Here is a 25,551-nt window from a genome sequence, read left to right as displayed (position 1 = left end):
GCTTACACAGTGATGAAGTCAGTCATCACACATGATGTGCTATTTTCCTAATTTTTAGAGATCAGAGCTGTGTCAGTAACAGTGCAAAGCTGCAAATTTCCCTGGCATCTTCAAGGTTATTTGCAACACTATTTTTGACCAGACTCCAGGGCATCCAGAAATGCTTGCTGTATTAGTGCATCACACTAGTGAGCAAACGAACAACAGGCCAAACACATGGAAATGTGTTGGACCTACAAGATAGGCACAGAGCCAGCTGCAGACTCCTGGTAAACCTGATATGCTTTGGACATGGCTGGTTTACTGAATTTGATTCTAGTTATCCATGCACAGACCTTTATTAACAGAAGCTACAATCATAGCCCTCTCCAGGCTAAGAAAGCTACTTCCTGTTGGATAGGTTCATGAGGTTTTTTCTGATTACATCCTTTATGCACTAATCTTCCTAACGCATGATTTCATCCACCCTGTCAGCAAATTTAAAATGAGCACTTCTGGCCATTAACATAATATAATGAATTCTGTCCCTTCACCCTTGTACTTGCAGATCCAACCTAATTGGACGGACACTTATCTGGGATAAAGACCTGCCCTAGATGCTCTGGAGTAAGCTTAACTAGAATAGAACTTATCTATTGTTCCATTCTGCAAGTGAAGTTTGCAAGCCACAGAATTTCAGTATCATTTAAATATTCTTGAAGAAGTCTCTGTTAAATGCTTGACAAATGAAAGTTCAGTGATAGAAGCAACAAAGCCAGGAATTTAATTCTTCCTCCCCCCGAGGTCTTAGCTGGTGTAGTGACATCAGTTCACCACGTCTAAAAGCTCAATCACCATAGTAACTGCAGTTAAAAACTGAAGGAAAAAAAATCACTCTCCTGGTTCAAAGAGAATATATAACCTCTAACTGTTAACCTGCCTGTGCTTTCCAGAAAATATATCTTCAGAGTTTGTCTTTGCTTAGCTGAGTGAAGTCACACAAATGTTTCAGGGAAGGACAATTCAGTTATTTTACAATGACTTCATGGTTTAATATATTTGGTGAGCTTCACACAAGATATTAAATCAAGCAGTATCACTGCCATACACAATGTATAACATATGCTATCTGTTAAACTTTCACTGATGTATCTACAAGACAAGACTCAGCTCTACAGATATGAGCATGTCCCCAAGATACACTCGTGTCTCAGTGTAAGTGCAGGGACAGAATGTCCTTGGACAGGGATCTTTTTCCACCAGATTGTGAAGATTAATACAAAGCCTGATCTTTGCCATTTAAAGGTCAATACAGGATGAATTTCTTGATCTCTTCTGATCAAAACCGACCATGCAACACCACTTAACAAATTTCATTGCAGCTGTTTCAGGGTGATCCTGAGGCAAAGCAGTTCACTGTGGAAATGGTACCACTCGTAGCTTTGCACATCTTAAGTTAAAACTGCAGGAATGTTTCCACCTGGCGGCTGGTTTCAAGGCAGAGACTCTCATTGCACCAAACCTCTGTGCCTGGAGCTAGTGAAGTTTCCTGCTGCCCTTGTGCCAGAATTAGAGGCTGATTATGCTCCACAATTCACTTACCTTCATCCACAGATAGCATTTAAACGTATGGCTTGTCCTCCATGACAAGTACCTAAGTAGATTTTAGGTCAGCTCTCTGACTGATTAAATTCTGGGGTTTTTTTTAATATTGCCATTCGTCAGAAATTACCATCTTGTCAAGGATTTCCATTGGCCTTTTCTCACTTAATATTGTAAACCATCTTCCCTGCCTAAAAGAAAGACTATGATAGTCAGCTCTCAGATAGTAACAGAACTGCAGAAGTCTTTTTTTTCCCAACACATTTTTGGCCTTTGTAGGATTGTACATCATTCTTCATTGACCCGTACCATTTGCAGCCTTGAGGGAATCTCTGTCCTGATTTTACCTTCACAGGTCACCCCCACTTAAATATTCTTAGCATGTTCTCAAAGTCAGATTTTTGGGACAATACCTGCTGCAAAAAATTTATAGTCTTAGCTCTATTTAGCTAAAAATAGATTACCAGATCAGGGAAGATAAGAAAAATTGGATTTGAACTAATTAATCAATTTTTGTACTAATTAATCAATTATTGCCAACCTAGACTTTCCTGAACTATTCAACTGGAATTGTGAATCCAAATTCAAAACAAATTGCCTTTCTTTCAGTGCTAAAAGAGTTTAACACAGACAAAGTGAGACTTTTTTTTTTTTTCCTTTTCCTTGCCTTCAGCCCACACATGCCCTAGGTATTGAAAGAAAAGGCACGTTTCCTGAAGGACACCATTCTGGAAAAAGAAAGCCCTACTGTGTTTCAGAAGAGCATGTAAATATATAGATGTATGTATATATAGCATAATTCTGTGTGAAACTGCAGAAATGTCATAAAATTAAGCAATTTTTTTTTCTGTTTAGCTATTTCTCCACCTAAAGACACAATTTGGGACAAAACAAGAACAATGTGTTTTTCTCAGTATTTATTTTTCCTCTTGTGATCATGACATTCCTCGGGTTTTCTCTGCAGGTTGGGGGAGATGATCCTTCCCCTCTATTCAGCACTGGAGAGGCCACACCTGGAGTGCTGTGTCCAGCTGTGGGCTCCTCAGTACAAGAGATGTAAGGAGCTACTGGAGAGAGCCCAGTGAAGGGCCACTAAGATGATGAAGGTAGTGGAGCATCTCTTGTAAGAGGAAAGGCTGAAATAGCTGGGACTGTTCAGTCTGAAGCAGAGAAGGCTCAGGGGGATCTTATCCATGTATACAAACACATGAAGTGAAGGTGAAGAGGACAGAGTCTGCCTCTTTTCAGTGGTGTCCAGTGCCAGGACAAGAGGCAATGGGCACAAACTGAAATACAAGAGGTTCTGTCTGAACATGAGGAAATACTTTTCTGCTCTGAGGGGGAGTAAACGCTGTCACCAGTTGTCCAAAGAGTTTGCAGAGTCTTCATCTCTAGAGACAGTTGAAAGCTATCAGAACATGGTCTGGAGGAACTGGCTCTAGATGGCCCTGCTTGAGCAGCAGGGGTTGGACAAAATGACCTCCAGAGGTCTCATCCAACCTCTGCCACTCTGTGATTCTGTGTAACCCATAAACCAAAATCTAACCACTTAATGAAATAAAACCAGTATTATTGTAAACAGTTAAGATCTGCTACCACCTTCACAGAAACTAGTAATATGTAAGACAAATACAAGCAAAATTTAATAAAAATACAGACTTAGAAGCGTGCATTCTCTCAAGTAGATTTATGGAAGCATTTGTTTTAAGCAGCCAAAGAAGAAAAGCGGATAATAAAGTACTAAGCATCAAATTGCAGATACCAACTTTACTATAAAGAGACATCTAGACCTTACTAAACCACTCCTGATGGATTGTTACCTAAATGCTTTGGATAAAGAGATCTGGAAAGACAACTTGGAATCTCAGCTCTGTTCTTGCAAGTCAGAAGGCAACTCCCATAACATCAGGCACTTAGGGCTAGGCACTGGGGCTCTTGTCAGTTCCAAATAAAAATTCTTCCTTCAGCAAAATTCTAACTAAAGTTCAAACCAAGAATTTTACAGAAGAGGCATTAATTGGTCCACAAACACTGGGGGGGTGAAAAGCAACTCCATTGTTTTTCCATTCTGTGCTATTTCAAACGATGCATTATTAACAGTCTGAAACACGAAAGCATTAATTTACTAAATTACAAGGCAAGGGACTGAGATTAAAGAAGTCAGTCCATTTTTTTCTCCTGTTCTCATTTTTTTGAATGGTGTAAAAGTAGCCAGGTACCACAACAGCAGACTTACTCTGCTATAAAACCCTCACTCTGTACCATTAATGATTAATAGTTGACCTGCAGAGTAATAGAGGGAGACTTTCATTGTCTGTGTGGATAAACTGCAAATTTTGGCACTCTCACCTTACAGAAACAAGTAGCTGATTATTCCCTGCTTATCGACCACTGAATTCTGTGAGTACCTGTGGAGCAAAGCACTACTGAATGTCACTGAAGGTGTCAAAAGCTAGACTTTATTAACCAGCAGAGACAAGAAAAAGTTCAGGGTTGAGGGCACATGAATTTCTAACAGGGACAAGGGAAAAAACACGGTAGCAGACAAAATAAAATACAGACAGTATGCACTTTCTTCAGTTTAGAGGTAATACTAATTTTTAGGCACCTAAGTGCTTTTGGCTCAGATGGTCTGGAAGAATAATTTGGATTTTAATTAAACTTTGTGCTCACTTACAGTAGGTTTGACCAAAACTATTCAATTTCTATTTAATTACTGTATAACAATTAAATTTCCAGAAATGCCTAACAAAGTCAAATAAAAATGAGAAATAAATTTAGAATGAATATTTAAACCTCTTTGGAACATGTATTATTTGTGGGATGTCCTAGATGGATACCAGTACCGTCCAATACAATCTCTCAACAAAGTAACGTTCAGACTGATTACACAGTTTGTCAGAAGTCTATTCTGGTAGCTGCTTTGTGCAACCCAGATTTCTCCTCTACCCCACTGATCACTTTTGACTCTGCGTGACCCCTCGACCATACTGGCAGAACTCTCTCTGATAGACAGAACACCAAACCACATAAAGGAACAGATGTCAGTAAAAATAATTCATTAAAAAAACCCTGTTATTTTGAACCCAGTTCATTTCCTCAGTCTAGTTTATTTTACAGCTTCACAACAGCTGGAGAGATACAGCTGAAGAAGCTGTCGTGTGACAAGCTTGAGCAGCAAGAGAAGGGGGACTGCGTAAGCTGTCTGTGCTACCAAAATAAATGCTGCCAAGCAACAGCTTCAGCACTCTTGCAGCCAACTTTCCAACATGGTCCTCCTTGACTGTGAATAAACAGGGACCTAAGAAAAGGATTGTTTTGATTCTGTTGCATCCTTCCGTATCTGATTACTAACACCTGCTGTAAAAGTTTGAACTATGGATTTCTACAAAATAGAACCTAAATGAAGACATCAAGTATATCACCACCACTATACAGAACTAGCCATTCAGTATAAACCTGAGCTAGCTTAGAGCAAGAAACCTAGAAGGCAAATACTCCAACAAAGCAATACAAATACCTTTGCCATTGGGTTCCTTAAACATCTCTTATCTGAGCAAAATCATGTTTTGTGATACACTCATGAAACTGGAACATTTTCTGAACAAGTATACAATGAAACTGTGCTAGAAATGTAGTATGACTAGGGAATTATTAAAAAAAAATGCTTGCTGTACCTGCTTAGATTCTTTATTACTTGATGAAAAGTATTTTCTATCAGTTGCAGTATTTTTAGCATCAGAAAGCTTTTATTTGCTGTTTTCCCCCAGATATATCTGCGTCTTGGATCAAGCTCTGATGTTATACCATTACATATGCAAAGCGTATCAATTAAATCTTTCTGTTGCTCTGTATGGACACAAAGCAGAAACCTCTTTCCCATTTCACAAGTGACTCAGCACACATGACATTATGCAAACTCTGTGACTGAGGAACATTTTTCCACTTCTGGGGCTGTAGGTGTATGTCTAGCCACACTCCCACACAGTGGTAGTATAAGACCCACAAACACATCCTGGTTCTGGGATGGACCTGGCATGCAGGCTGGGAGGAAAATACTCCACTCGCCAGCCAGGCCTCATCAACATACATCACTCTCGCAGTCTGCACATAGATGAAGAATCTAGGACACAGAGACAAAATGTCCACATTTTCAAAGAACACAGCAGACAGTAAGAAATATATGCCAAATATAAAATAAAATGGAAAAAAGCACCCCAAATAATCCAGTACCTAATCTCTGTGCATGTCATCTTCTCTGAATAAGGGGATATTTTTCTGAGCTGTTCCCAATTGGGTCTGTTTGCAAATCAGTGCTGGCCATCTCAGCACATGGCTGACATAAAGCAACGCAACGATGATGGCTCTTCCTGAGTCAGTACTGATGCCATTGCTTCAAAGAGGACAGCATCAATGAAAATGATTGCTTGCTATCACTTAACTTTTGATTTTCTTAATTTTGTCCTTAATGACATAAACTTCCAGCGTGTACTTCCCTTCAGACATTACCTTCATATCTATTTCTGTACCATGGATCTGCTGAGCTACTGTTTTGATGATTCCAATGACAATATCCTGGAGACCTTCTCTTTCCGAATAGTAATGCAGAATGAGTCCCTTCCCCTTCTCTGCATCAGTGCATCTAAAGGAAGGGGCTCGCATACCCGGGTAAATAGTAGCAAGGTGGTCATGCAAAGCATCCAGGTTCTGGAAGAAGAAATCAGAAACATGATTATAAAACATTCACTTATTAGTTCTGAAGAAAGTAAGTACATATTCTGTCTAATCTGCACATCGCCTTTCTCCTACTGCTCACACTCTCCTGTGCATTTGCCTTATTATCTATAGAACTGTTATCATAGCAGGCTTTTCAGGTAGCTTGTGATTGTTCTTTCTATCCCCTCTGGCAATATGTGGATGATGAATGGCATCAGAATTAGCACTATTAAAAATTACTCCTGATAGTAAGAATTCATGCTTGACTATGCATTCTGAAACACTCCAATGATTAAAGACCTTGTCTGTTTTTCTCGCTCCTGTACCTCACCCATTTTCATCCCTTCCAAATTCTAGTCCCTATAATCACCTCTTCAGGTGTGAATTTAGATGTCAGATACAAATACACGTCTGAATAAACATGAATCTTTTTCCTTATTTTCAGTGAAACAGGATAGTTCTGACATCATAATAGTCAACCCAAGTTTACAGGACCTGGCAAAGTCTCACATTTAAAGTGAAGATTTTAATGATTGAAAGACCAGTCTCAAATACATACTTTATTTGTGAATAACTGAAGAAATACTAAAATACATAGAACATATCACAGCTGCTGTAATAATGTTTCAGAACAGGTTATTCAAGAAAGGGAAGAGATCTCCTATTTTTCCTGCTGATGTCCTGGACATCTTATGTATTTAAATTTTGACCAGACAATTTGCTATCTGGGGAGGAAAGACAAATGATAAATTGATAGGCATATCGAATACAGACATTAAAGAGAACAATGAGATCAAAATCACACTAAAACACAACTCTAGCTCCAACTTTGATTATGAAGCAATTATCAAGGCTTCAGTTTACTATCTACTGTATATTTAAACAGAAAGAGCAACCTAGAGCAACCCTGCTGGGTAGCACTGCAACCCACATAATGATTTACCTATGCTGTAAAATTCATACAAGTCCTTTATATCTTAAGTCCGGAACATTACTGCATATCTTAAATGTTGTTCTCCCACCTGCCCCAGGTAACTGCTAGCGTAAGGTTTTGCAAATTGTCTTCTCCCAACACAAGGAGAAGTAAGCTGGATATATTTTTAATGTGCTGTCTGGGCCAATCTCCACCTTTCATGAGCATCAAATTTGTGGAAGCATACTCAACATGGTATCATGTGAGCTGTGAAGTGCTGGAACAGCTGCCTCTTCTCCTGGGAGGCCTCCAGAGGAAATGAGACTCAGAAATTAATTCCGTAGGATGTATCAGCCTGGAACTTCCTCCTTCAGTTTTTTAGTGTGTTTCAAATTCATGTTTTTGTTGCTACATCAACACTTCTAAATTAAAATTTGAAGAAGTGACAATCTGGGAGTCAATTCATTCCAGCTGTCAGTGAGCATTCAATTTCAGAAAGTATAATGCTTGAAGGCAAATTCTGTAAGATCTTTGCAGAGTTCAAGACAATAAATTGGGAGAGATTGCTTTGAAAGAGTGTGGATGAGAAAAGAGTGAGAGAGCTGACTGGCTCCACAGGGGATTGCCCCCCTGTCTCCTTAACAGGGTGCAGAACTGCTTCTTTCAGTACGCATGCCTCAGGAACAGCTGGGATATATTGACCTTTTGGAAAAAAACGCTTAATGAGATACATGGGAAAAGATTATAATTCCAGCTACACAGTCAGCAACATCTGAAGAATTTCAAAAAGGAGTTTGTTATGGGAGGATAATGTCAAGGACAGAATTTTTATAAGGTGGTTGTCTAATTATTCACATTTAAGTCCAGCACAAGTGTTGTTAACAAATGGCAGTAACCCCATTCTACAAGATCACTTTGCCACCCTACTACCCATTGCTGACTTTGTCCAAGCAGTGTCACAGGCGAGCCCATGTGATATGCCCTTCAGACTTTACTCTCTAACCAGCCAGAACAGAGGACTTGTCCAGAATGTATTGCAGCTGCTTTCCAGTCCCCTATGTGTCTTTTCTTCCCAGGCTTACTGATTATGGGGTGAGCTAAGCACTTACTGTATTCAGAACCCTGCTACAACACACAGTGAAGCAGTACAGATGTGCTTCCAGACAAAGGAGCTGAAATCACTCCCAGATCCTGTCACTTAGACATTGTTATCGTCACTCCCACTCCTATTTTCTGTTGTGTTTGATCCATTGTAAGGTGACATTGCAGCTTCTGGAAGAATAAATGTGTCTTTTTTTTCTAGTTTGTTCACCTGCTGTGGGCCAGAGATGCAGTCAGGAACAGAAAATAATAGGTTAAGCTCTCCCCCTGAATACTTGGCTCCCAGGCTGCTGAGATGTATGCCAGAGCTTCTGCTGGGACCAGAGACACTAATCCTAGAGCATTGGAAAGCAGTGATCAGCTCCATGGTGAAACACAAAGGGATCTCCAAGCAAGAACAAGCAGTGATACTATATCAGGCAGGTCCTGGCCTGTCTAAAAGCAAAAAGGTTGTGATTGGCACCTGAAATACAAAGATATGCTGTTCAGTTCCAAGGGGTACAGAGCATCTGGAAACTTTTCTAGAAGAGGAATTAGTTCCCTGAAATTTATTGCCCTGCGATTATGGACAACTAAATAGACATATAAATGATTCCCTAAATGAGAGAACTAACCACTACTCCAGTGTTTGATTTTCATTCAGTAGAAAGCTACTGAACATAACACAAAAGCACACTTTGGGTTTCTTAGGAAGTATCTCCTTTCACACCGCTTCTCTTTGGCACAGTGACTTTCAATATGATTTGCAATTTTTCCAGGCCTGTATTTTTCATAGAAAGTATAAATATTAGATTTAGTTGTGCTATCTTTTTCCTCTTTCATGAAGACTGAAGTACCTGTGTTTCATCTATGAATAAACTAAATTTTCCCTGAGATGTCAAGGGAAACAGAACATTAATACGAGATTTATTTTCACAAGCTTTAAAAAACTGCAGCCCTCAATTATTTCGCATAACCTGGACTCAGTACGGATTTCAAAAATCACATTTTGGAACTCAATTATGTATTTTAAGAATTTGACAAAAGTTCAGCAGATTAAAACCAGTCTGCACCTTTTTTGTAATAGGTTTTAGCAATTAAGTTTCCTCACCTAATCTGACTGCTGGAAGATGCAAAAGTAATAAATCACAGATAACATTGATTTTCCATCATAATAAAAAGTTAAAAGGTACACTTCTGGAACATCTACCAATACATTAGTCCTATTAAAATTTACAGAAGTGTATAGTAACTAACATCATCTGTTAACACTGACATTCAAACAAAGCAGCTTAAAATACAGTCATTACAAGAACATAATTGTAAGCTGTTCACACTTTTACAGAGGTTTGGTGTGCACTACAAATGTGTCCGGTCTTTTATCATCATACACGGTAAGTAATGGAAAAAGAAGTATGCTTTATGGGAAAGAGGATGAGGGAAAGCAATAGGGAAGGACTGGTGTATGCATGTGTACCCAAACTGATAGAGTAACGGGCCAGCTACACCTTTTTTTTTTTCCTCTTCCCCTATTCTTACTCAACACTAACCACAACTTCAGTACATAAGTCATCTTTAAAAATTACATTTATCTGAAGGCTTCCTTTGAGGGCAGCCTGTGAATGAAGCTATGAAATATAAAGGATGTCACATCCCATAGACAGACAATGGTATACAGATCACACACAGTATGCGCATGCTGGAGCATACACATACCCTGTCTGTCTGCCCAGCAATTACACTCCATGTGTTTATTCAAGAAATCTGGGTTGAATACATCTAGGATGCTCTGGAACAATCCATATTTTGGGGCAGGTCATGAGACACAGAAGTAAATATTCTAATAATCCAAAGAACTATGCACTATGTTCTTTCCACTTATTATTGCTGGACAGATTTTAAGGGAACAGATGACAAGAGTCTGATAAATTTCCTGTGAAAAACAATAGAGATTTGACATTCAGGTTTTGGGCAAACTCCTATGAAATCTTAATCAATTCAGTGTTTTTAAAGTCACTGCAGCACACAGTTCTCTCCCAGAGTGATATCACAAATTTGAAATCTAAAGTGGTTTTTTGAAGTGAACCATTTTCAGGTGACATAAAAAGGAAGTGCATTTCTTCTACACTTAGAAATCATAGTTTAGAAAAGTCACTACATTTCTCCCATGCTACTGAAAAAATAATAATTTTGTTTTGGTTTACAGTGCAGTATCACACTGTTCTGCAGCTAGGAAAGGACAAAAATTGACTTAAACACTGCTCTTCTATCCCACCCTCACGGATAATTATGTCTTAGAGATAAGCTGTTTATGAGCCATAGCTCTGTACATAATGTATCTATAATTAGTCAAAGAGAACTTAGGAGAAGAAATATACTACAAATCCGAAGACCACATTTTCTGTTAATAAACAAGGTAAGTCTTTTTGAATTGGTGGGTTTTTTTCATGTTTCTTGTAGTCCATACTTTTGCTACATACAAAAACTTCTGTTCAAACGTTTCCTTTGGAATTTCAAGTGAAATTTTAGATTTATGAATGCCTCTGCAACCCCATCTTACCTGCCTTCTCACTCCTTTTTAATGAGACTGAACAGTCAAAGGTGCTATGGGAAAATTATTATTCTATCAGGTAATTGAATAATATATTAACTAAGAGGGAAAGAGAACAATGCCAAAACTGCTGAGCAGCGGAAAGCTCTATAGAATAACAAGGAAGAAAGTTTTCAGACACCTCTCCACAAATAACTGGAAGATTATACAGCACAACCTGTATCTCCAAATCTCAATCTAATCTGTTGACTAGACCACACTTCTGTTCTGGTATCTGAAATAAATTGGCATAAAATTCTTACCTGCAAAAACTCTCTGACATTTGAGCCCAATACACGCAGAATTGTATCATAACCAGATTCTTGACAAAACACAAAAAACATCTTCCCAAACATTTGAAGAATCTCACCAGCATTTAGATCTAGTTAAAACAGGAAAATATGACTCAGTCCAAACACTGCATTTCATGCACTTTGCTTACTACTTCAGTCTCATATTCATAAATAAGAAAAACAGTACTTAAACTTTACCCAGATACAGTACATCAAGAATATGAGAAAAACGAGATTCAGGGTCCACATGGTAAATAATGAGTATCCAATACAGGAATTTAATTAGGATTTACCAATTACCATTATGAATTTGCCACATTGCATATTTCACACATGTATACATTTTAGATTTTGATATAGGTAAGACATGACTACTTGAAAATAAAGGAACTCAGTACTGCTCACCTCAGGGAAGTTACTTCTGGTTTACAATAGCATGAAAACACATCAGCTGCTCCAATTCAACACAACTGCTACAGTCATCATAGTCTTACGGTTCTTGGCTAATTACTGATTCAGAATAAATTCATACATGCTTGGGTCTGCAGATAAAATAATGCTCATGGGCATAATTCTATCTTTTTAATTCCAGACCAGAGCAGCAATGATTGATAAAATAATGTTCATGGGCATAATTCTATCTTTTAAATTCCAGACCAGAGCAGCAACGATTGAAAATGAATGAGACCCAAATCAATGGCAAATGAGATGTGCCCATGTCACAGATATTTCTGTAACTCAGCAGGCTTGTTCAGCAGAGAGATCAAGGGTTCATTCATGGGCTGCTCTTGCAGCAGTGGTTGAAACCTAGGTGTATTGTCAAGGTAGTTACAGCCATATATTGTTACTTCACAATTCCTTGTAACAGACCATGCTCTGTGGATGAGTTATATTACTGCAGTTTAAGGTGTACCTGTGACTTTGAATACTTTGGAAGTGATAAGTATCACTTCAAGGAATAAAAGGAATAACAATATCTTGTATAAATTTAAAAAAAATCCTTATTTCTGAGATTTAAAAAATCTCTTTGACCAATACCCTATTTTCACTTCCTCTCTGCTAAATCCTGCCCCTCTGCTACACGGATTTTTGTGGAGGGGTTTATCTTTTATGTGCTAAATGGGCAAAAAATATATCCGTATTACTTACTAAGGACCTTGCTTGCAGCTGCCACCAGATCATAGGTTTTGGAATCATCATAAATTATTCTGACAAGAAACTGCCCTTCTTCATCCAGCTGTGCCTCCTTCCTGCAAAGAAAATAGAACAAAATATTTTTGGCTAAGGAAGAAGCACCATATTGGTAAGTCAATTACATATTGTTTGGTATTAGTCTTTTAAATAAAATGTTTGTAGGTTCTATCTTTAAGAAGTTACTTAAAATAGAAAATTAGAAATAAATCTGTTCCATATTGCAGAGTCATTAAGGTACAATATAAGTATTTCAGACCATGTGTGTTCTGAAAATAATAATTAGCTGTGAGAAAATAAAAACAAATTTTCAGTACATAGCCTCACAAGGAAGTTGCTGAACTAATAAATACAGAATCTGAATTTTAAAATAGGGGAATATCCAATAATCCAGCCCAAGATGGGCTCTTTAAACACTTTTTAAGCAAGTGCTTTCATTCCTTCCAATTTTCATTACACTTTATTTACAAAAATATCTTCAAAGAGGAATCTAAAATCCAGATGTTGGTACCTAATCAAATACCTTTTTTCTCAGAATTCTACATATACCAAGTAGATAGGAAGAAAAAAAAAAAAGGATGCTAGGATTTTGTAAGGCCTCGTTCTAGCATTGCACATCAGTTCTTCATGAGTAAAGTGTCACCACCTAGCCAAAGCACAATAAAAATATACATTTCTTCACTAAAGGAAACAATTCTCAACCCCAGGTTTAAGACAAGACTCATGTATATGTCACATGCACACTTACTAAGGTGCTAAGTAAAAAACCAAAACAACTCCTATGTTTTTCAGCATCATTTATTATTCTTTCCAGGTTGAACACTGAGTCAGCATCTCATCCAAAAGCAAAACAACTCTGTAGGCTATTTTTTTTCCCTAAGGAAAACAAGTTGATACCCCTAGGCAATGAACTGTTGTACCTTACAAGGCTTGCATTTGACACAAGTGAGTTACTGGGGAGGGCCCACAAGTGTCTTCCTCCTTGATTTACCCCATGTGCTTAACACAGGAGCCAGGCTACTGGTGCTGCAGTGGTGGCTGAGTCCCAGGTCTTGGGAGGAGTACAAGGACATGGGCAAGCAGACCCCAGGACCCTGAAGGGCCATCTGCCCCATGTGGCTCGTCCTGCCGTGCACAGAACATGCCAATGGACATGGCCCCAACTCTGCCCTGTTACAAGTGCAAGACATATACTGTGTTTGCATATTTTCATCCCCTGGCACATTCTCCTTCAGCAGAGAGAGTGGGACGTGCAGGGGGCACACTGCGGCCTCTGATGAAGGCATGCTCTGTTTGTTGAAGTCCTCATCTGTCAAAGGAGCACAACCTCCCTTCTCAGTGTGTATTTGTTTATATCACGTTCTGTGGTCCTGTCTACAATGACCCTCTACAGAGACAATGTGCTTTGCAGAAATAGTGACAAAAGAGGAGACATTTGCAGGTACTAATTGTCTAATTTATGTGCTTAGAATGTATTTTAGCTCAGCAAACCTAATATGATCATGGCATGGATAGTATCTTTGCAGGTGGAGGGTCACAGCTACCTCATTAAAAAGAAAATATACCCTTTCATCTAAATGCAGCTTTATGCTGCATAACACTTCAGAAAGACAAAAGAAAGACGAAGAGGTAGAAAAGCCTAGAATAGAATGACTGAATCACTCCATCTTATGTCACACCAAAAAAAAAATTAGTACAGGGAGCTGGTTCTTCAGAAAAAGCATTAGAATTAGATAAAATATCAAAAAGGCAGAAAATGAGGCAGTTTTTTATAAAAAAATAAGCACATCATGCAAATCAAGACATTCATCAACTCAGGACTGGAATAATTCTTTTTCTAACATACAATGAAAGAGAATCATCAATACAAAGTTATTTACTAGTACCATGGTAATGAAGGGCTTTTACCAGAGTAGGACACAAATGTTCCTTGAGATAAGGCTCAAATAAACACATTAAGAGCCAGTATTTATAACTGCTCTAAATTTCTAATGGTCATCAGAGGAATTACAATCCTATAAAAAGTAGATTCTAAATCTACTATGTAAAATCCTATATCCCCTTTTACATCAGAATCTTTGTCCCCATCATCACAACATGATCAATCATTAATCAAAAGTCTCTGACTGAAACCTAGATTCTAATTTTTAGAGCAGCATAATATGTTTTAAGAATGAAGTAATACAAAATAATAATGCCTGCACAACAATTCAAGCATTTACAAGTTGTAGTGGAATTATCCAGCCATACAAACAGATCATTTCCTGTGTTACTCAAAGGGGAGAGAGGTCTGAGAATTAAGTACTCTTGATCGTCTTAAAACTACTAGAAGGCAGATGGTACTGCTGACAAGGTCTCATATGGTAGTATTCTATTGAACTAAATGAAATTATTTGTCATTTAACCCCCCAATTAATAATCATAACTCTTTAATAATTTGTTCAGCATCAATGAAGTCTGGAACCCATTATCTTCTTTTTCCTCTTCATCTTCCTTTAATCTTGCTCATCACATTCTTCCTGCTGACCAGAAATTATACTATATGGCTTTTATATTTAAAAAATATATCTACTTTTTAAAATTAATTAATGAAGTGTTGTAACTGCTACCTGAAATATACATTTCTATACTCACTCTATGAATGGGTGTAATGAGCTAAAAACAAGCTAAGCAAATGCCTAAAGTGATATGGCAAGGCTATAGGGGAGAGGAGACTAAACATCCTACATAATTCTGCATAAAAGGAACATCATTCCCTATCGAAAGGCATGAAAAATATTAATAAACTTAATGGGGGTGGTTATTTTCAAACTCCAAAATATTTTCCTACTCCAAAATACTACTTCTGGTCCACTCCCCCTGACATACTCTGAAAAATTCAGATCAGCCTACAGGATATTGTCTCACTGATTCCTGAAAAAGCTCCCATGCCACATATTCCTTCTTCTCCTAAGTAGGAGGAGAACTGGAGTTATTAGTGGGAAACATTGTCTTGAAGCATACGAGGTCAGTCAGGGACAAGAAGGTAAAGTTTACATTTCCTAAGAACTAAACTGAAATTAGTATTAGAAAAGAAAACCATCTTGATTCTTTGATTCTCATACCATGATATGTAACTGTTATGTAACTAAGTCAGATACAGTTTGGAGGAAAGTTTGTGAAGGGCGAACAGACTTTCCCACATCTCTGATACACGCTGTGTTTTCTTTTAGTCTCTCTGATCTCAGCCAAACCACAAAGGATAACACACACATCTGGAAAAGCAATGAACATCCTCAAAAATACTGCATGCTTGCACAATCCAGTCAACAACAGTTTTTGAGTGTGAGAATTTTCTCTATTAAGAATTGAATCTGATGATGCTGGTATCTCTTTAAAAACTTCTTACATTTCCTTCCAATTGCATTGACTGGAAATTTTCCTGTTTCCTTCTTTGTACCAAGACACACTTCCCTTTTTCTTATTTTGTCTTTAGTTTACTTTGCCAAACTTTTTCCTCAATGCCTGCAGTTTCTCTGATGCACCACTTTTTAAAAGCATCACTGGTTATTTCAATGCCTATTCCATTTAGATTATTTTAGCAATTTTGTTTTTCTCCAGATCCTTTGGATCACTTAGCAGCCATTTTTCCCATTAAAATAACTTTATCAATAAAGCTAAACAAAAAAATAGTTCAATTAGCAATCACATCTGCATTCCTTGGGTATAATTTTCTGGGGTGAAACTCACTGCTCTAAGGCTTCACTCTCACTCAGTATTACGTCTTGTCAGGCATTCCAGCAGCACAAGAAAAGGACCCAGTGCTTGTACTGCAGGCAAATACTCCAAAACAAAACAAAGTCCTGGCTTTTAGTTCTTTTTATTTTAAAAAACAGAGAAAAATATATTTTAACAAATGTAATTCAACAAAAGCTAATCACATTTTGGGAATTTCTAGAAAACTTGTCAAATTAGATATTTACTCCTGCAGGGGATTACACTCCTCACTCAGAACCCTGTGGACAAAAATCTCTTTGCTTGTCCTACAAATATGGCAATCTCATGATAATGTCAGATCTAAACCTCGCTCAAAAGATTAACTGCCTTTTTTAAAGCCTGTGCTTGAAAATTATTACATTCCAGAACTTTTTTTTTCCTTTTCAGGAAAATTCCTTCTCCATATCTCTAAGACCAGTTGTGCTGGTACATTCCAATTATTTAGATAGATGCTGAGCTGAAATATAATTCAGTTAGATATCTGTTTTTCTGGGTTATTTTTCTGCTTGATGGACTTCCCTGTCTGCTTCATCACCTGGTCACAGAAGTTGCTGTGCGTACAGAACAACGTGTAGCCAGAGTGGCTGAGGACAGGATAGGAGGTTCAGTGAAGCCAGCTGAAGCGTTTCCCCTGCCTCCAGTGAGCTTGGTCTGCAGCTTCGAAAGCCTTTCCACCTCCCTCAGTGATCCGATAGCATCAGATAGCATGAGAACTTTTGAAAGTCCTTCTCTCTGAAATATTTGATTAGCCTTAAGACTGCATGTGATGGTGAAATGCTGCTGTAAGCTTATCCAAATGCAATGGGAAAACACTCCTATTTTTACAGGAATACTTCTCCTTCAGTAAGTCTACAAAATTGAAGGTCCTCTAATGAACTTGTTTCAGAAAGCATAGCATCACAGCTGTCAGCACCAGAGAGGCTGACCATGATGCAACTAGCAGCAGTCTAGGAAACTGAATAGTCACTGAAATACTCATTCAGGTGAATGGGCAATCCCTAAATTGTTTCCTCATGGCTGCAAGTTCTCTTAACTAATTACCTGACCCCTACCTGATCTATCAAAGCTGCCTGCATTTACACTAAGGAGTTGGTTCTACAACAAGGGTGATATGAAGAAATACAGGATACTGTTTTGAAAACTGTTATAATAAATACTAAAATGCAGCTGCTTTGTCAGCTTTGTGGAGCTACTGAGGTTGACTATCCATCAACAGTAATTCCTCCAGTGTGACACAGCTGTATTTACCTCCATAATCTATGAGTGCCATGTATGAAAATAAACCTGTCTGCGTGGAAGAATAAGGTATGGCTACAAACCTAAGTATGTGAACTTTAAAAGATCAGAAGGCCACAACTGTTCTCATCTTAACAGATTCCCTCTCTGGCTGACAGATGGTTCATGAGCTGGGGTTAGAACTGCAGTATAACATGGCATCTTTAGATGCAGAGAATTTACATTTGGCTGACCATATTTCATAGAAAACTTCATAATCCATAGCTTTATGAAAAACTGTGGCATTTCCCTTCAAATGCTTTGCTTCAACCTTTATTCCCAGTTTTTGACCAGATAAAATTATGGGAGTAAATTAGCATAACTAATGTTTTCTGCAAACCGTGGCATTTGATCATAAAGGCACTAACAGTAATAACATGTTGGTGGTTTTCTTAAGGGCTTGACTGGAAAGGAGCCAAAAGCAACAAGCTCTGGCAAACTCCCAAGCCCTGGTTAATTCTTCAGTGAAGGAGCAGGACTACAGTAGCAAACTTTTAACTTTTATATGGCCTTTCTTTCAAAATAACTTCTAAGTCAAATAGAACAAAATTTACAATTAATGTCTCATTTACATTTCTACAGGAAAAAAAAAAAAAAAAAAAAAAAAAAAAAAAAAAAAAAAAAAAGGTGAGTTTTGCTCCTCAGTAAGTTTACGTTCAAAACTTTTTAAAAAATCCAAGATTTTAATGCTGTTGTCCAAACTGACTCCTGTTGTCAGCACATGGGATGTGATATTTCATGGTTCAAAACTTACATCCTATGTTATGCCTGTCCTAACCGCTACAGTTTGGCAGCCCTTTTTATTTACTCTAGACTAATTTTGAATGATTACACAGTGCTATTCAAATTGTGGGAAACAGATTCCAGCCCAGACTTTTCTAAAATGCTGTTTTCCTCCAGAATGTTTATACTATCCAGGTTAATGTGAGGAAGTTTACTTGAGAAAGAACTTTAACCATTGCACCATGGAAAATAACACAGCTATATTGAGGCCATTTTTCACATACAGGTTTGACCCTGAAACCAATGGGAAAATTCCTATTGAGTAGATCAAAGCAGGATCAACTCTTAAAGCAGCCTTTCCTCCATCAGTCATGACAACACCCCCCAAACTGCTGTCGATCTAGCAGAACAGAACAGTGTTACAGGTGATACTGTGTGTGTACAATGGGCACTTTGAAAATCTTTCCCATTGTGAAACTAGTTTAGTATTTGAAAACACACTACTAATGTTCAAAGGTAATGTTAATAATTCACAGAGATGGATGAAATGTTAAGTGTGGACAAACATTCCAACAAAAACCATTCTTAAAATAGATCTTGCAGTGCAGATTTTTAAACCAGAGATTGCACATGCTTTTACTTCACACAGAGGAAATATTTTCTCAATTTTGATGTAGTAAGGATTTTTTTTTGCCATCCTTAGAGACTTCACAGACAACACAGTTGGACAAGATGCCACATCAGGTTGGTCTTACTTATATAGCCCGTTATGCACAAAGTAGATTTTAATGTAGTTTTGCAGTCAGACTGTAGCATTTAAAGGGAATTTGAATAAATCATAATCAAGAAGAAGGTTGCTGTGGTCAGAACTTTTTTTATTTCTGTGAAGTAGCACTTGCTATCCTGCCTCTGTAGTCAGTCATTAAGCTGGAATTAAGAAAAAAAGTTCTTACAGAAAAAGAACCCTTCCCATTACAGAACTTTGCACGCAGTAAATACTGAGAAAATGTAATGGATACAAACAGGAAAAAAAGATGGTACAAGGCTGCACGGAACAATTATTTTCTATCCTGAAGATGCACAGGCTTCTCTGTGATACAACAACATTATTATTTAGAAGCTGCTGGTGTCACTTTAACAGATCATCTAGTGTCCCAAAAGCACAACTGGATCTCTTCCTATCAAAACTCCAGTCTGAAGTGCATGCCCTGGGTGTGTTACCTTGAACACACCACAACAACAGCCAAGACCACCTCTAGGACTTCTTCCATGATAGGTATTGTTTTTGTTGGGACTTTTGCCACCATTGTACTTAACTATTCTTCATGTACCAAGGATGGAAAAAGTGCTCATTAAATTGAAGAGACGTCAAAACAATCTTAATGACAAAATAACACTACTGCACTTAGAAAACCCAGCATGGTTCTGATCTCACCGATAGGAGCACATCAAGTTTAATTCCCTTCCAAGAGTAACACTATTAAAGAGAATTACATGTGTCAGAACTAAAGATGTTATCAGTGAACCAGAACCATCACTTTGCAGATATTTTACACTAAAATGGCAAGCTCAGTGCTCATTATATTACTTCACAGATGGTCTGTGTTTTCAAAATGCTTCTCATCTTTGTTTCATGTTTCATAAAGTTGCTTTGTTAAAACTTACTTAAAATATTGAACCGCTCTTCTCACTCCTCCCAAAATGAAAAAAAGAAAACAGATTTGTACATGTTGTGGATGGTCCAGAGATATTTTCAAACACCCAGCTGGGAAAAACATAAATTATATTAAGTTACAAGATTAAATAAAAACGGGAATCTGTCCAGGAAAATGACGTTCTGGGTAAAATAAATAGGTGTATTTATAGACTTCAGCGTTCTGAGCTATTTCCCAGTTTTACAGGTTGGATATGAGTGTTTAATGTAAGTTTTCCAAACAAGATAATCCTAGAAGATACAGTTAACAAACATACAAGTTCTTTGCTACTATTCCAAATACTAAAAATATTATTAAAAATATAAAGCTAGTATTATTTTGCTTCCTTTTACATAAATGGACTAAAAGGATTGGTATTTTCAAAATATTCTTCCAAGCATTTCATTTATAAGACTGAGTGATACAACACCTGGTATCCTGACAGGTCTAAAAGCACTTCCCAATCCTGGGAAAACTGCAAAGTACCTGAGAGACAGTACAAGAATAGTCCCATCATGTTCCACGACATGCCACTATTTCCTTCTAGCCAAGTCTTTCCCAGACGAATTAAAGAATTTGGCATCCACACAGTTTAAACTCCTGACCTCCAAGCAGGTCCTTCCGCTGTGAGGAACTGAAGGAGCAGGAAGTGTTGTGTCCTGACCCTATAAATCTTGTGAATATTAACCTCCAGACCCATGAAGAACCATTTATTCAGTATCAGTTTCAAGAAAACTTGAAAAATACTGCTTAGAACTTTGGAATCATATGAAATATGGACTTAGAAACATAAACAACAATAAATGTTCCTACTTAATGTCACTTTCTGGATAAACACTCATTAATGTTGAGGTGTACGGATTAATAAAATTAATCTATTGTCCTTTCACCACTAATTGTTGGAGAACGGCTTGCAGAGAGCAAGGCCATGGGTCTCTGCAGGAGCTGATTGCAGCCATCAGAGGTAAACAAAGGAACAAACCGAGGGTACAGTTATGCTAACAAAGGACTGTTCTGTTAACAAAGAGAGAAACTGAGGTACATTATGGCCTTGTGTATGATAAAGGAACGGCCCTGGTAGAAAAACAGGTTCAGAAGAGGGAAGATGTTGTGACATGCCTGAGATGCCACAAGGGGCTGGGATATTACAATGTAGCCTTTTACATGTATCAATAGATTTGTGAGTAGTATGCATGATTATTGTAGAGTGCTTATGTAAGGTGTGATTTCTTTCAATAAAGTTGAAGCTTGCTCTATCATTCACATTGAATCGGCTGCTTGCTTCCTCCGCCCGCCGCAATTAATGGCTTTCTGAAGTCTCTTTCTGACATCTATTTATAAGTAATATGTATTTTTTTCAAAATTGTTTTGAGATTGATTGAACAGAACACTCCATCTTCAGCACTGGGTAAGCGCATGTGGTGCTAAGGAAGCAGCAAAAAATCAATTTTCATTGTTTTTTCACAACCACTGCAATTAATTATAACTGAGTCCTACATGATGCAAAGTAAATATGGATTTCCAAACCAAAACTCTAGTAAATAGCCTATTTTTTCATGTGTTCATGGTAAAAAGACAATTAAGATAATTAACACAGTATGTCTGCAATATTTTGGGGCATGAAAGAATCAGTAACTTTAAGTAAACCGTAAAGCAGGCATTCTTTATAATAAACTAGTTGTGGGCTGGGAAAAGGACATACCAAGCAAGCGCACAAGCGGTTCAACAAAGAAGGATTCACATGGGACTGATTAACACCACTGCAATATACAGCTATACATGGCTATGTGGTAAAATTCATAATCTCCCCTCTGTTAGCCAACTGGTCTTTTCTGACAGTTCTGGGAGGAGAAGTACATAAGAAAGGAATAGGAAAGCCAGCAATTTGATGGGAGAAATCCCAAAGGCATTAAGAGGATCATAAAAAAATTGAAGTCCTAGGCACATCCAAACCTACACTTAGACGTTTAAAAGGAGTTTGGCACCAAGGTTCTCTTGCAAATCAGCCCTTGTTGAGAAACACCACAAATAACTAGGTGGCTTTTCACTCCCTTCAACTACCCATGATAACTAAAAGAAATGCCACACCTCACATTCTGTACAGATCTTTGATTCTTATCTCCTGTTTAGTTTTGCATTTTTATTGCCCAGGACACATTGTGGTTGTGTGTACATAATATGCACACACACACACATATACATACACATAAATATTTATATGCATATGTATCTACAAATATAGTTTCTTCAAAAACTTCACATTCTAAGCTGATGATTATCCATCTTCTCTCCTAGCAGAAGTGACACTGTTAACACTGTAGACATACTGGTATAGACTATGGTACTGCTTTATATGCTTTTTAAAGGGTTGCCCTATATATAGAAATTACGGTCAGCTGAAAACAGAAAACATGACATTTTCCAGAACGATTATGTAGAGATAAAATGAGTGTCTCATAAAGAGCCATAAGCATTTGATGAACTTTTTTTTTTTTTTTTGTACAGGAAAGATGGATTCAGATACCACTTATACCAGCATTAGTGAAGTCTGCTCCAAGCCACTTCTGCTGCCTCTCCCTGAGCCTGCATGAGACAACCTATCAGTCACAGCCCTGAGTCCACACAACCTGTTCTTTTTCCTCCAGGCTACCAGTTCTTTCAGTACTGAGGCCAGATCCTACCCAGTTAATGCACAACTACTCCGTATTTTATTTTTATCCCATTCATCAATACATAACTTCAGGCTTGATTTACAGCGTAGTTTTCAAATTAAGCTCTGAAAACAGAACTTTACATGCCACCAGCATCAGACCTAGGAGTTACCTGAATTCCAACACCTCTTAAGAGTTTACTGTTCCAACCTGTAAACAACAGTCTCTCATTACAGCTTTTGTGCCTATTTTTCTAGGTTTTAAAAAGGCAAACTACGCTACAGTATGAATTATTATTCCATCTAAACATTGTGCTAAGCAACAGTAACAGGCCCAAAACTTGATTTTCACAGGATTTGTCAACAAATATAAATTGAGTTTGCCCTATTAGTAAGCAGAAAAAAAACCTCTTTGAGAGGTGAGATTCTGAACTCAGTATATTAACACAGTAATTCAAGCTAGTGCCTTTATTCTGAAGCTACAAAAGGTTTTTTATTATTTGCTTTGCTTAAGATGCATAAAAATGGGCAGGTTCTGCTATGCAAGAAATTCCCAGGAAACAAGGCGAGTTTTTAAAAAAATCCAATACTGTCGCCGGTAAAAAAACCTGTAATATATATTCTTAAAGGCAGAGTTGAGTAGGTTTTCTATTATATTTGGTTTTATATTATTTACTATTTTGGAATGTAACTGCAAATAAAATTAATCAGAACATCACATCCTGTCAATGAGTTGTATATAAATTCTAGTGGAAGTCAGTGGAAGACATTTTTAAATGCATAAATGAATAAAAGCATCTACCTCTCCTGGCTTAACTAGCTAACCTGCAACAACACTGATGTACCTAACTGCTAGTAATGCCTCAAAAAATTTACTCAATAACATGTATCACCCACATTTTACTGCAAAAGTCACTGAAGTCTGACCTGTTAACCTTCACTGATATGATGCAGAAGCTTCTGTGTCTGCTTAGTTTTCTAAAGGCAAATGATAGGCCTGCAGCTTATTTCACTCCTTCAAATTTTACAGAATTTCCTACCACTTTAGTTGAACCCAGTTTGAAACTGAGGAGACAAGCTTTCCTCTTACATTGTGCCAGGATAATTTATCAACCCTCAGTTTTAACCACAGCAGGACAGTTACAGAAAACAAATTCTAAAGAGTCAACTAACCTGAAGCCTTGGTGGGTGATAATGTGTGAAGTCTGGGGGAGAACAACAGAAACTTTCTTCCTCATAGGACAAGTGATTGACTTTTGCTCTTCCTTTGTGTGCACTTCCAGATCCTTGGGTCCATGTAAAGTTTGTGCTGCTCAGCAGGGTCCCTAGACCTGGAATCTTGGCATGTAAGAGCGTGTGTGGACAGCACATGCCAGCCTAACCCACAGAAGGAGGACAAAAATGGCAACGGCAGGATGATGCCTTCATTCTACATTAAGCATCGAGCACCAGGAAAATAAGACTATTACTTGCTTTCTGCATCCCACACTATGATAGAGCCAGTAAAGGATACATGGCTCTTGGGGCACAAAATGCCTGTTTTGCTACTGTGCAAGTTTCAGCACAGATATTATTTTCTAGAATCAATTAAAAGTTAGTTGAACCTCTATGTAGTTACTTTTTGCAAACACACAATTTTTCAACTTCTCTTCTAGTTCTTCCATGCTTATCAGGCTACCCATGTTTTTGTGGGGACTTCTACATAGAAACAGAAGGAAGATGAAGACTGATGTTGACTGGCTGTGCCATTTAATTTCCCAAACCCAGATCTTTCACGTATCTCTATAGGAAAAATATAATTTATTCTACAGTGTTGTGATGAAGCATTTTAATGCATTTCTTAATAAGATATTTGAGTTTTCATTCCCTTTCTTGGCAACATATGCAAAAGTGTCATGGTTTGAGCAACTAACCTGACATATATTCAGATTTAGGAGCCTGGGGGAAAACCCTGTATTCATTTCATCAAATGATACTGTTGGGAAACACAGCAATAAATGACTACGTACATACTCCCTGTTGACAACATTGTTCTAGCTCCCACAGATTGTTCTGGAGCTGTTTCAAGAAGACATCCCTGTTAATGCTTGTTAGATAACTAGCCTTTAGAGCTGCTGAATTCAGTCCTCAGAACTTCCCATATACTGGCTGTTCAGCTCAGCAAGATGTGACACCTGTTGCAGAAGAGCTCAGATTTTGCCATGATAGAAGTCCCTTTCAAATATATATAACCACAGCCCTGTTTAAAAATGTCCACCACAAAATATACCAGAGAAAACAGTACTTCATAAACCGTGGATTTTGGGGTTTTTTAATGCAGGTAATCTGTTTTGTTTTGGACAGGCACATAGACAGTAAATCCACACACACTACTTACTATCACATTCACACGCTACCATATCACTCAGCTGTACAAATTTGGCCTTGATCAGACATGAGCACACAACTGCATGCATGTGAGAACGGTCAGGCTGGACAATTTTTAGTTTATGTTGGCTAGGGCTTAGGTTGGCTGCAGAGGAATTGAAGATATCTAATGCCAAAGGAATCCTGGGAACCATCTTTTCAAGCCATTACAAGTGTGGCCACAAAACCTGAACTAACTCTCTGGATGTAACGAGGGATTTGAGAGACGTTCTCTCTTAAGCAGGGAAGGCACAAATCAAAAGGGTCTTCTCAGCAAAAATGTGGTTAGCAGCTCTAAGTAACAGTTTATTTACTAATAACTCTTTGCAGAGCTAGTGAAATGCTTATCAGAGTCATGTCTTCATGTATTCCAGGTCCTAAGACTCCCAAGGACTGAAGGACTGAACAATGAGAAGTGTACACGCAGTTTACAACTGCCAGCAAGCGAAAGAAATTATTATGCTGAATCATCTTCACCTTCCACTAAGAAAAATCTGCTACTGCAGAATTCAGCAGCTGCAGAAGGACTCTCCCAAGTGGCTCTCACTCCCCCTCTCTTATCCAGCTTCAGTAAATCCCGCTAATGCTTCTAGGACTTCTTAACAAAAAAAATGTCCACAAGCCCAAATTCTCAATTCTGTGAGTGGTAGCCAGAGAAAACCTAAGGAGAAACAAATCTTTGA

The 25,551-nt window shown here is 37.9% G+C and overlaps 1 protein-coding gene across 1 annotated transcript in view; it reads right to left on the bottom strand.

The window, feature by feature from the left end:
- The window catches only part of GUCY1B1 (guanylate cyclase 1 soluble subunit beta 1), a 38,692-nt gene extending 14,943 nt beyond the window's left edge, over positions 1–23,749 (bottom strand). Inside the window, exons 1-4 of the mRNA XM_026847766.1 lie at positions 23,636–23,749; positions 12,323–12,423; positions 11,144–11,262; positions 6,091–6,288 (exon numbers count right to left, since the gene is read on the bottom strand). Coding sequence (XP_026703567.1) covers positions 6,091–6,288; positions 11,144–11,262; positions 12,323–12,423; positions 23,636–23,700 — 483 coding nt within the window. The 5' untranslated portion in view covers positions 23,701–23,749. The remainder of the gene's footprint in view (positions 1–6,090; positions 6,289–11,143; positions 11,263–12,322; positions 12,424–23,635) is intronic.
- Between the last annotated feature and the right edge of the window lie 1,802 nt (positions 23,750–25,551).

Source organism: Athene cunicularia, assembly GCF_003259725.1.
Source record: "Athene cunicularia isolate RWA chromosome 4 unlocalized genomic scaffold, athCun1 chr4_part2, whole genome shotgun sequence".
Classification (NCBI taxonomy): Eukaryota; Metazoa; Chordata; class Aves; order Strigiformes; family Strigidae; genus Athene; species Athene cunicularia.
Note: the sequence above shows the minus strand (reverse complement) of the source record. Positions and strands in the feature narration are given on the sequence as shown.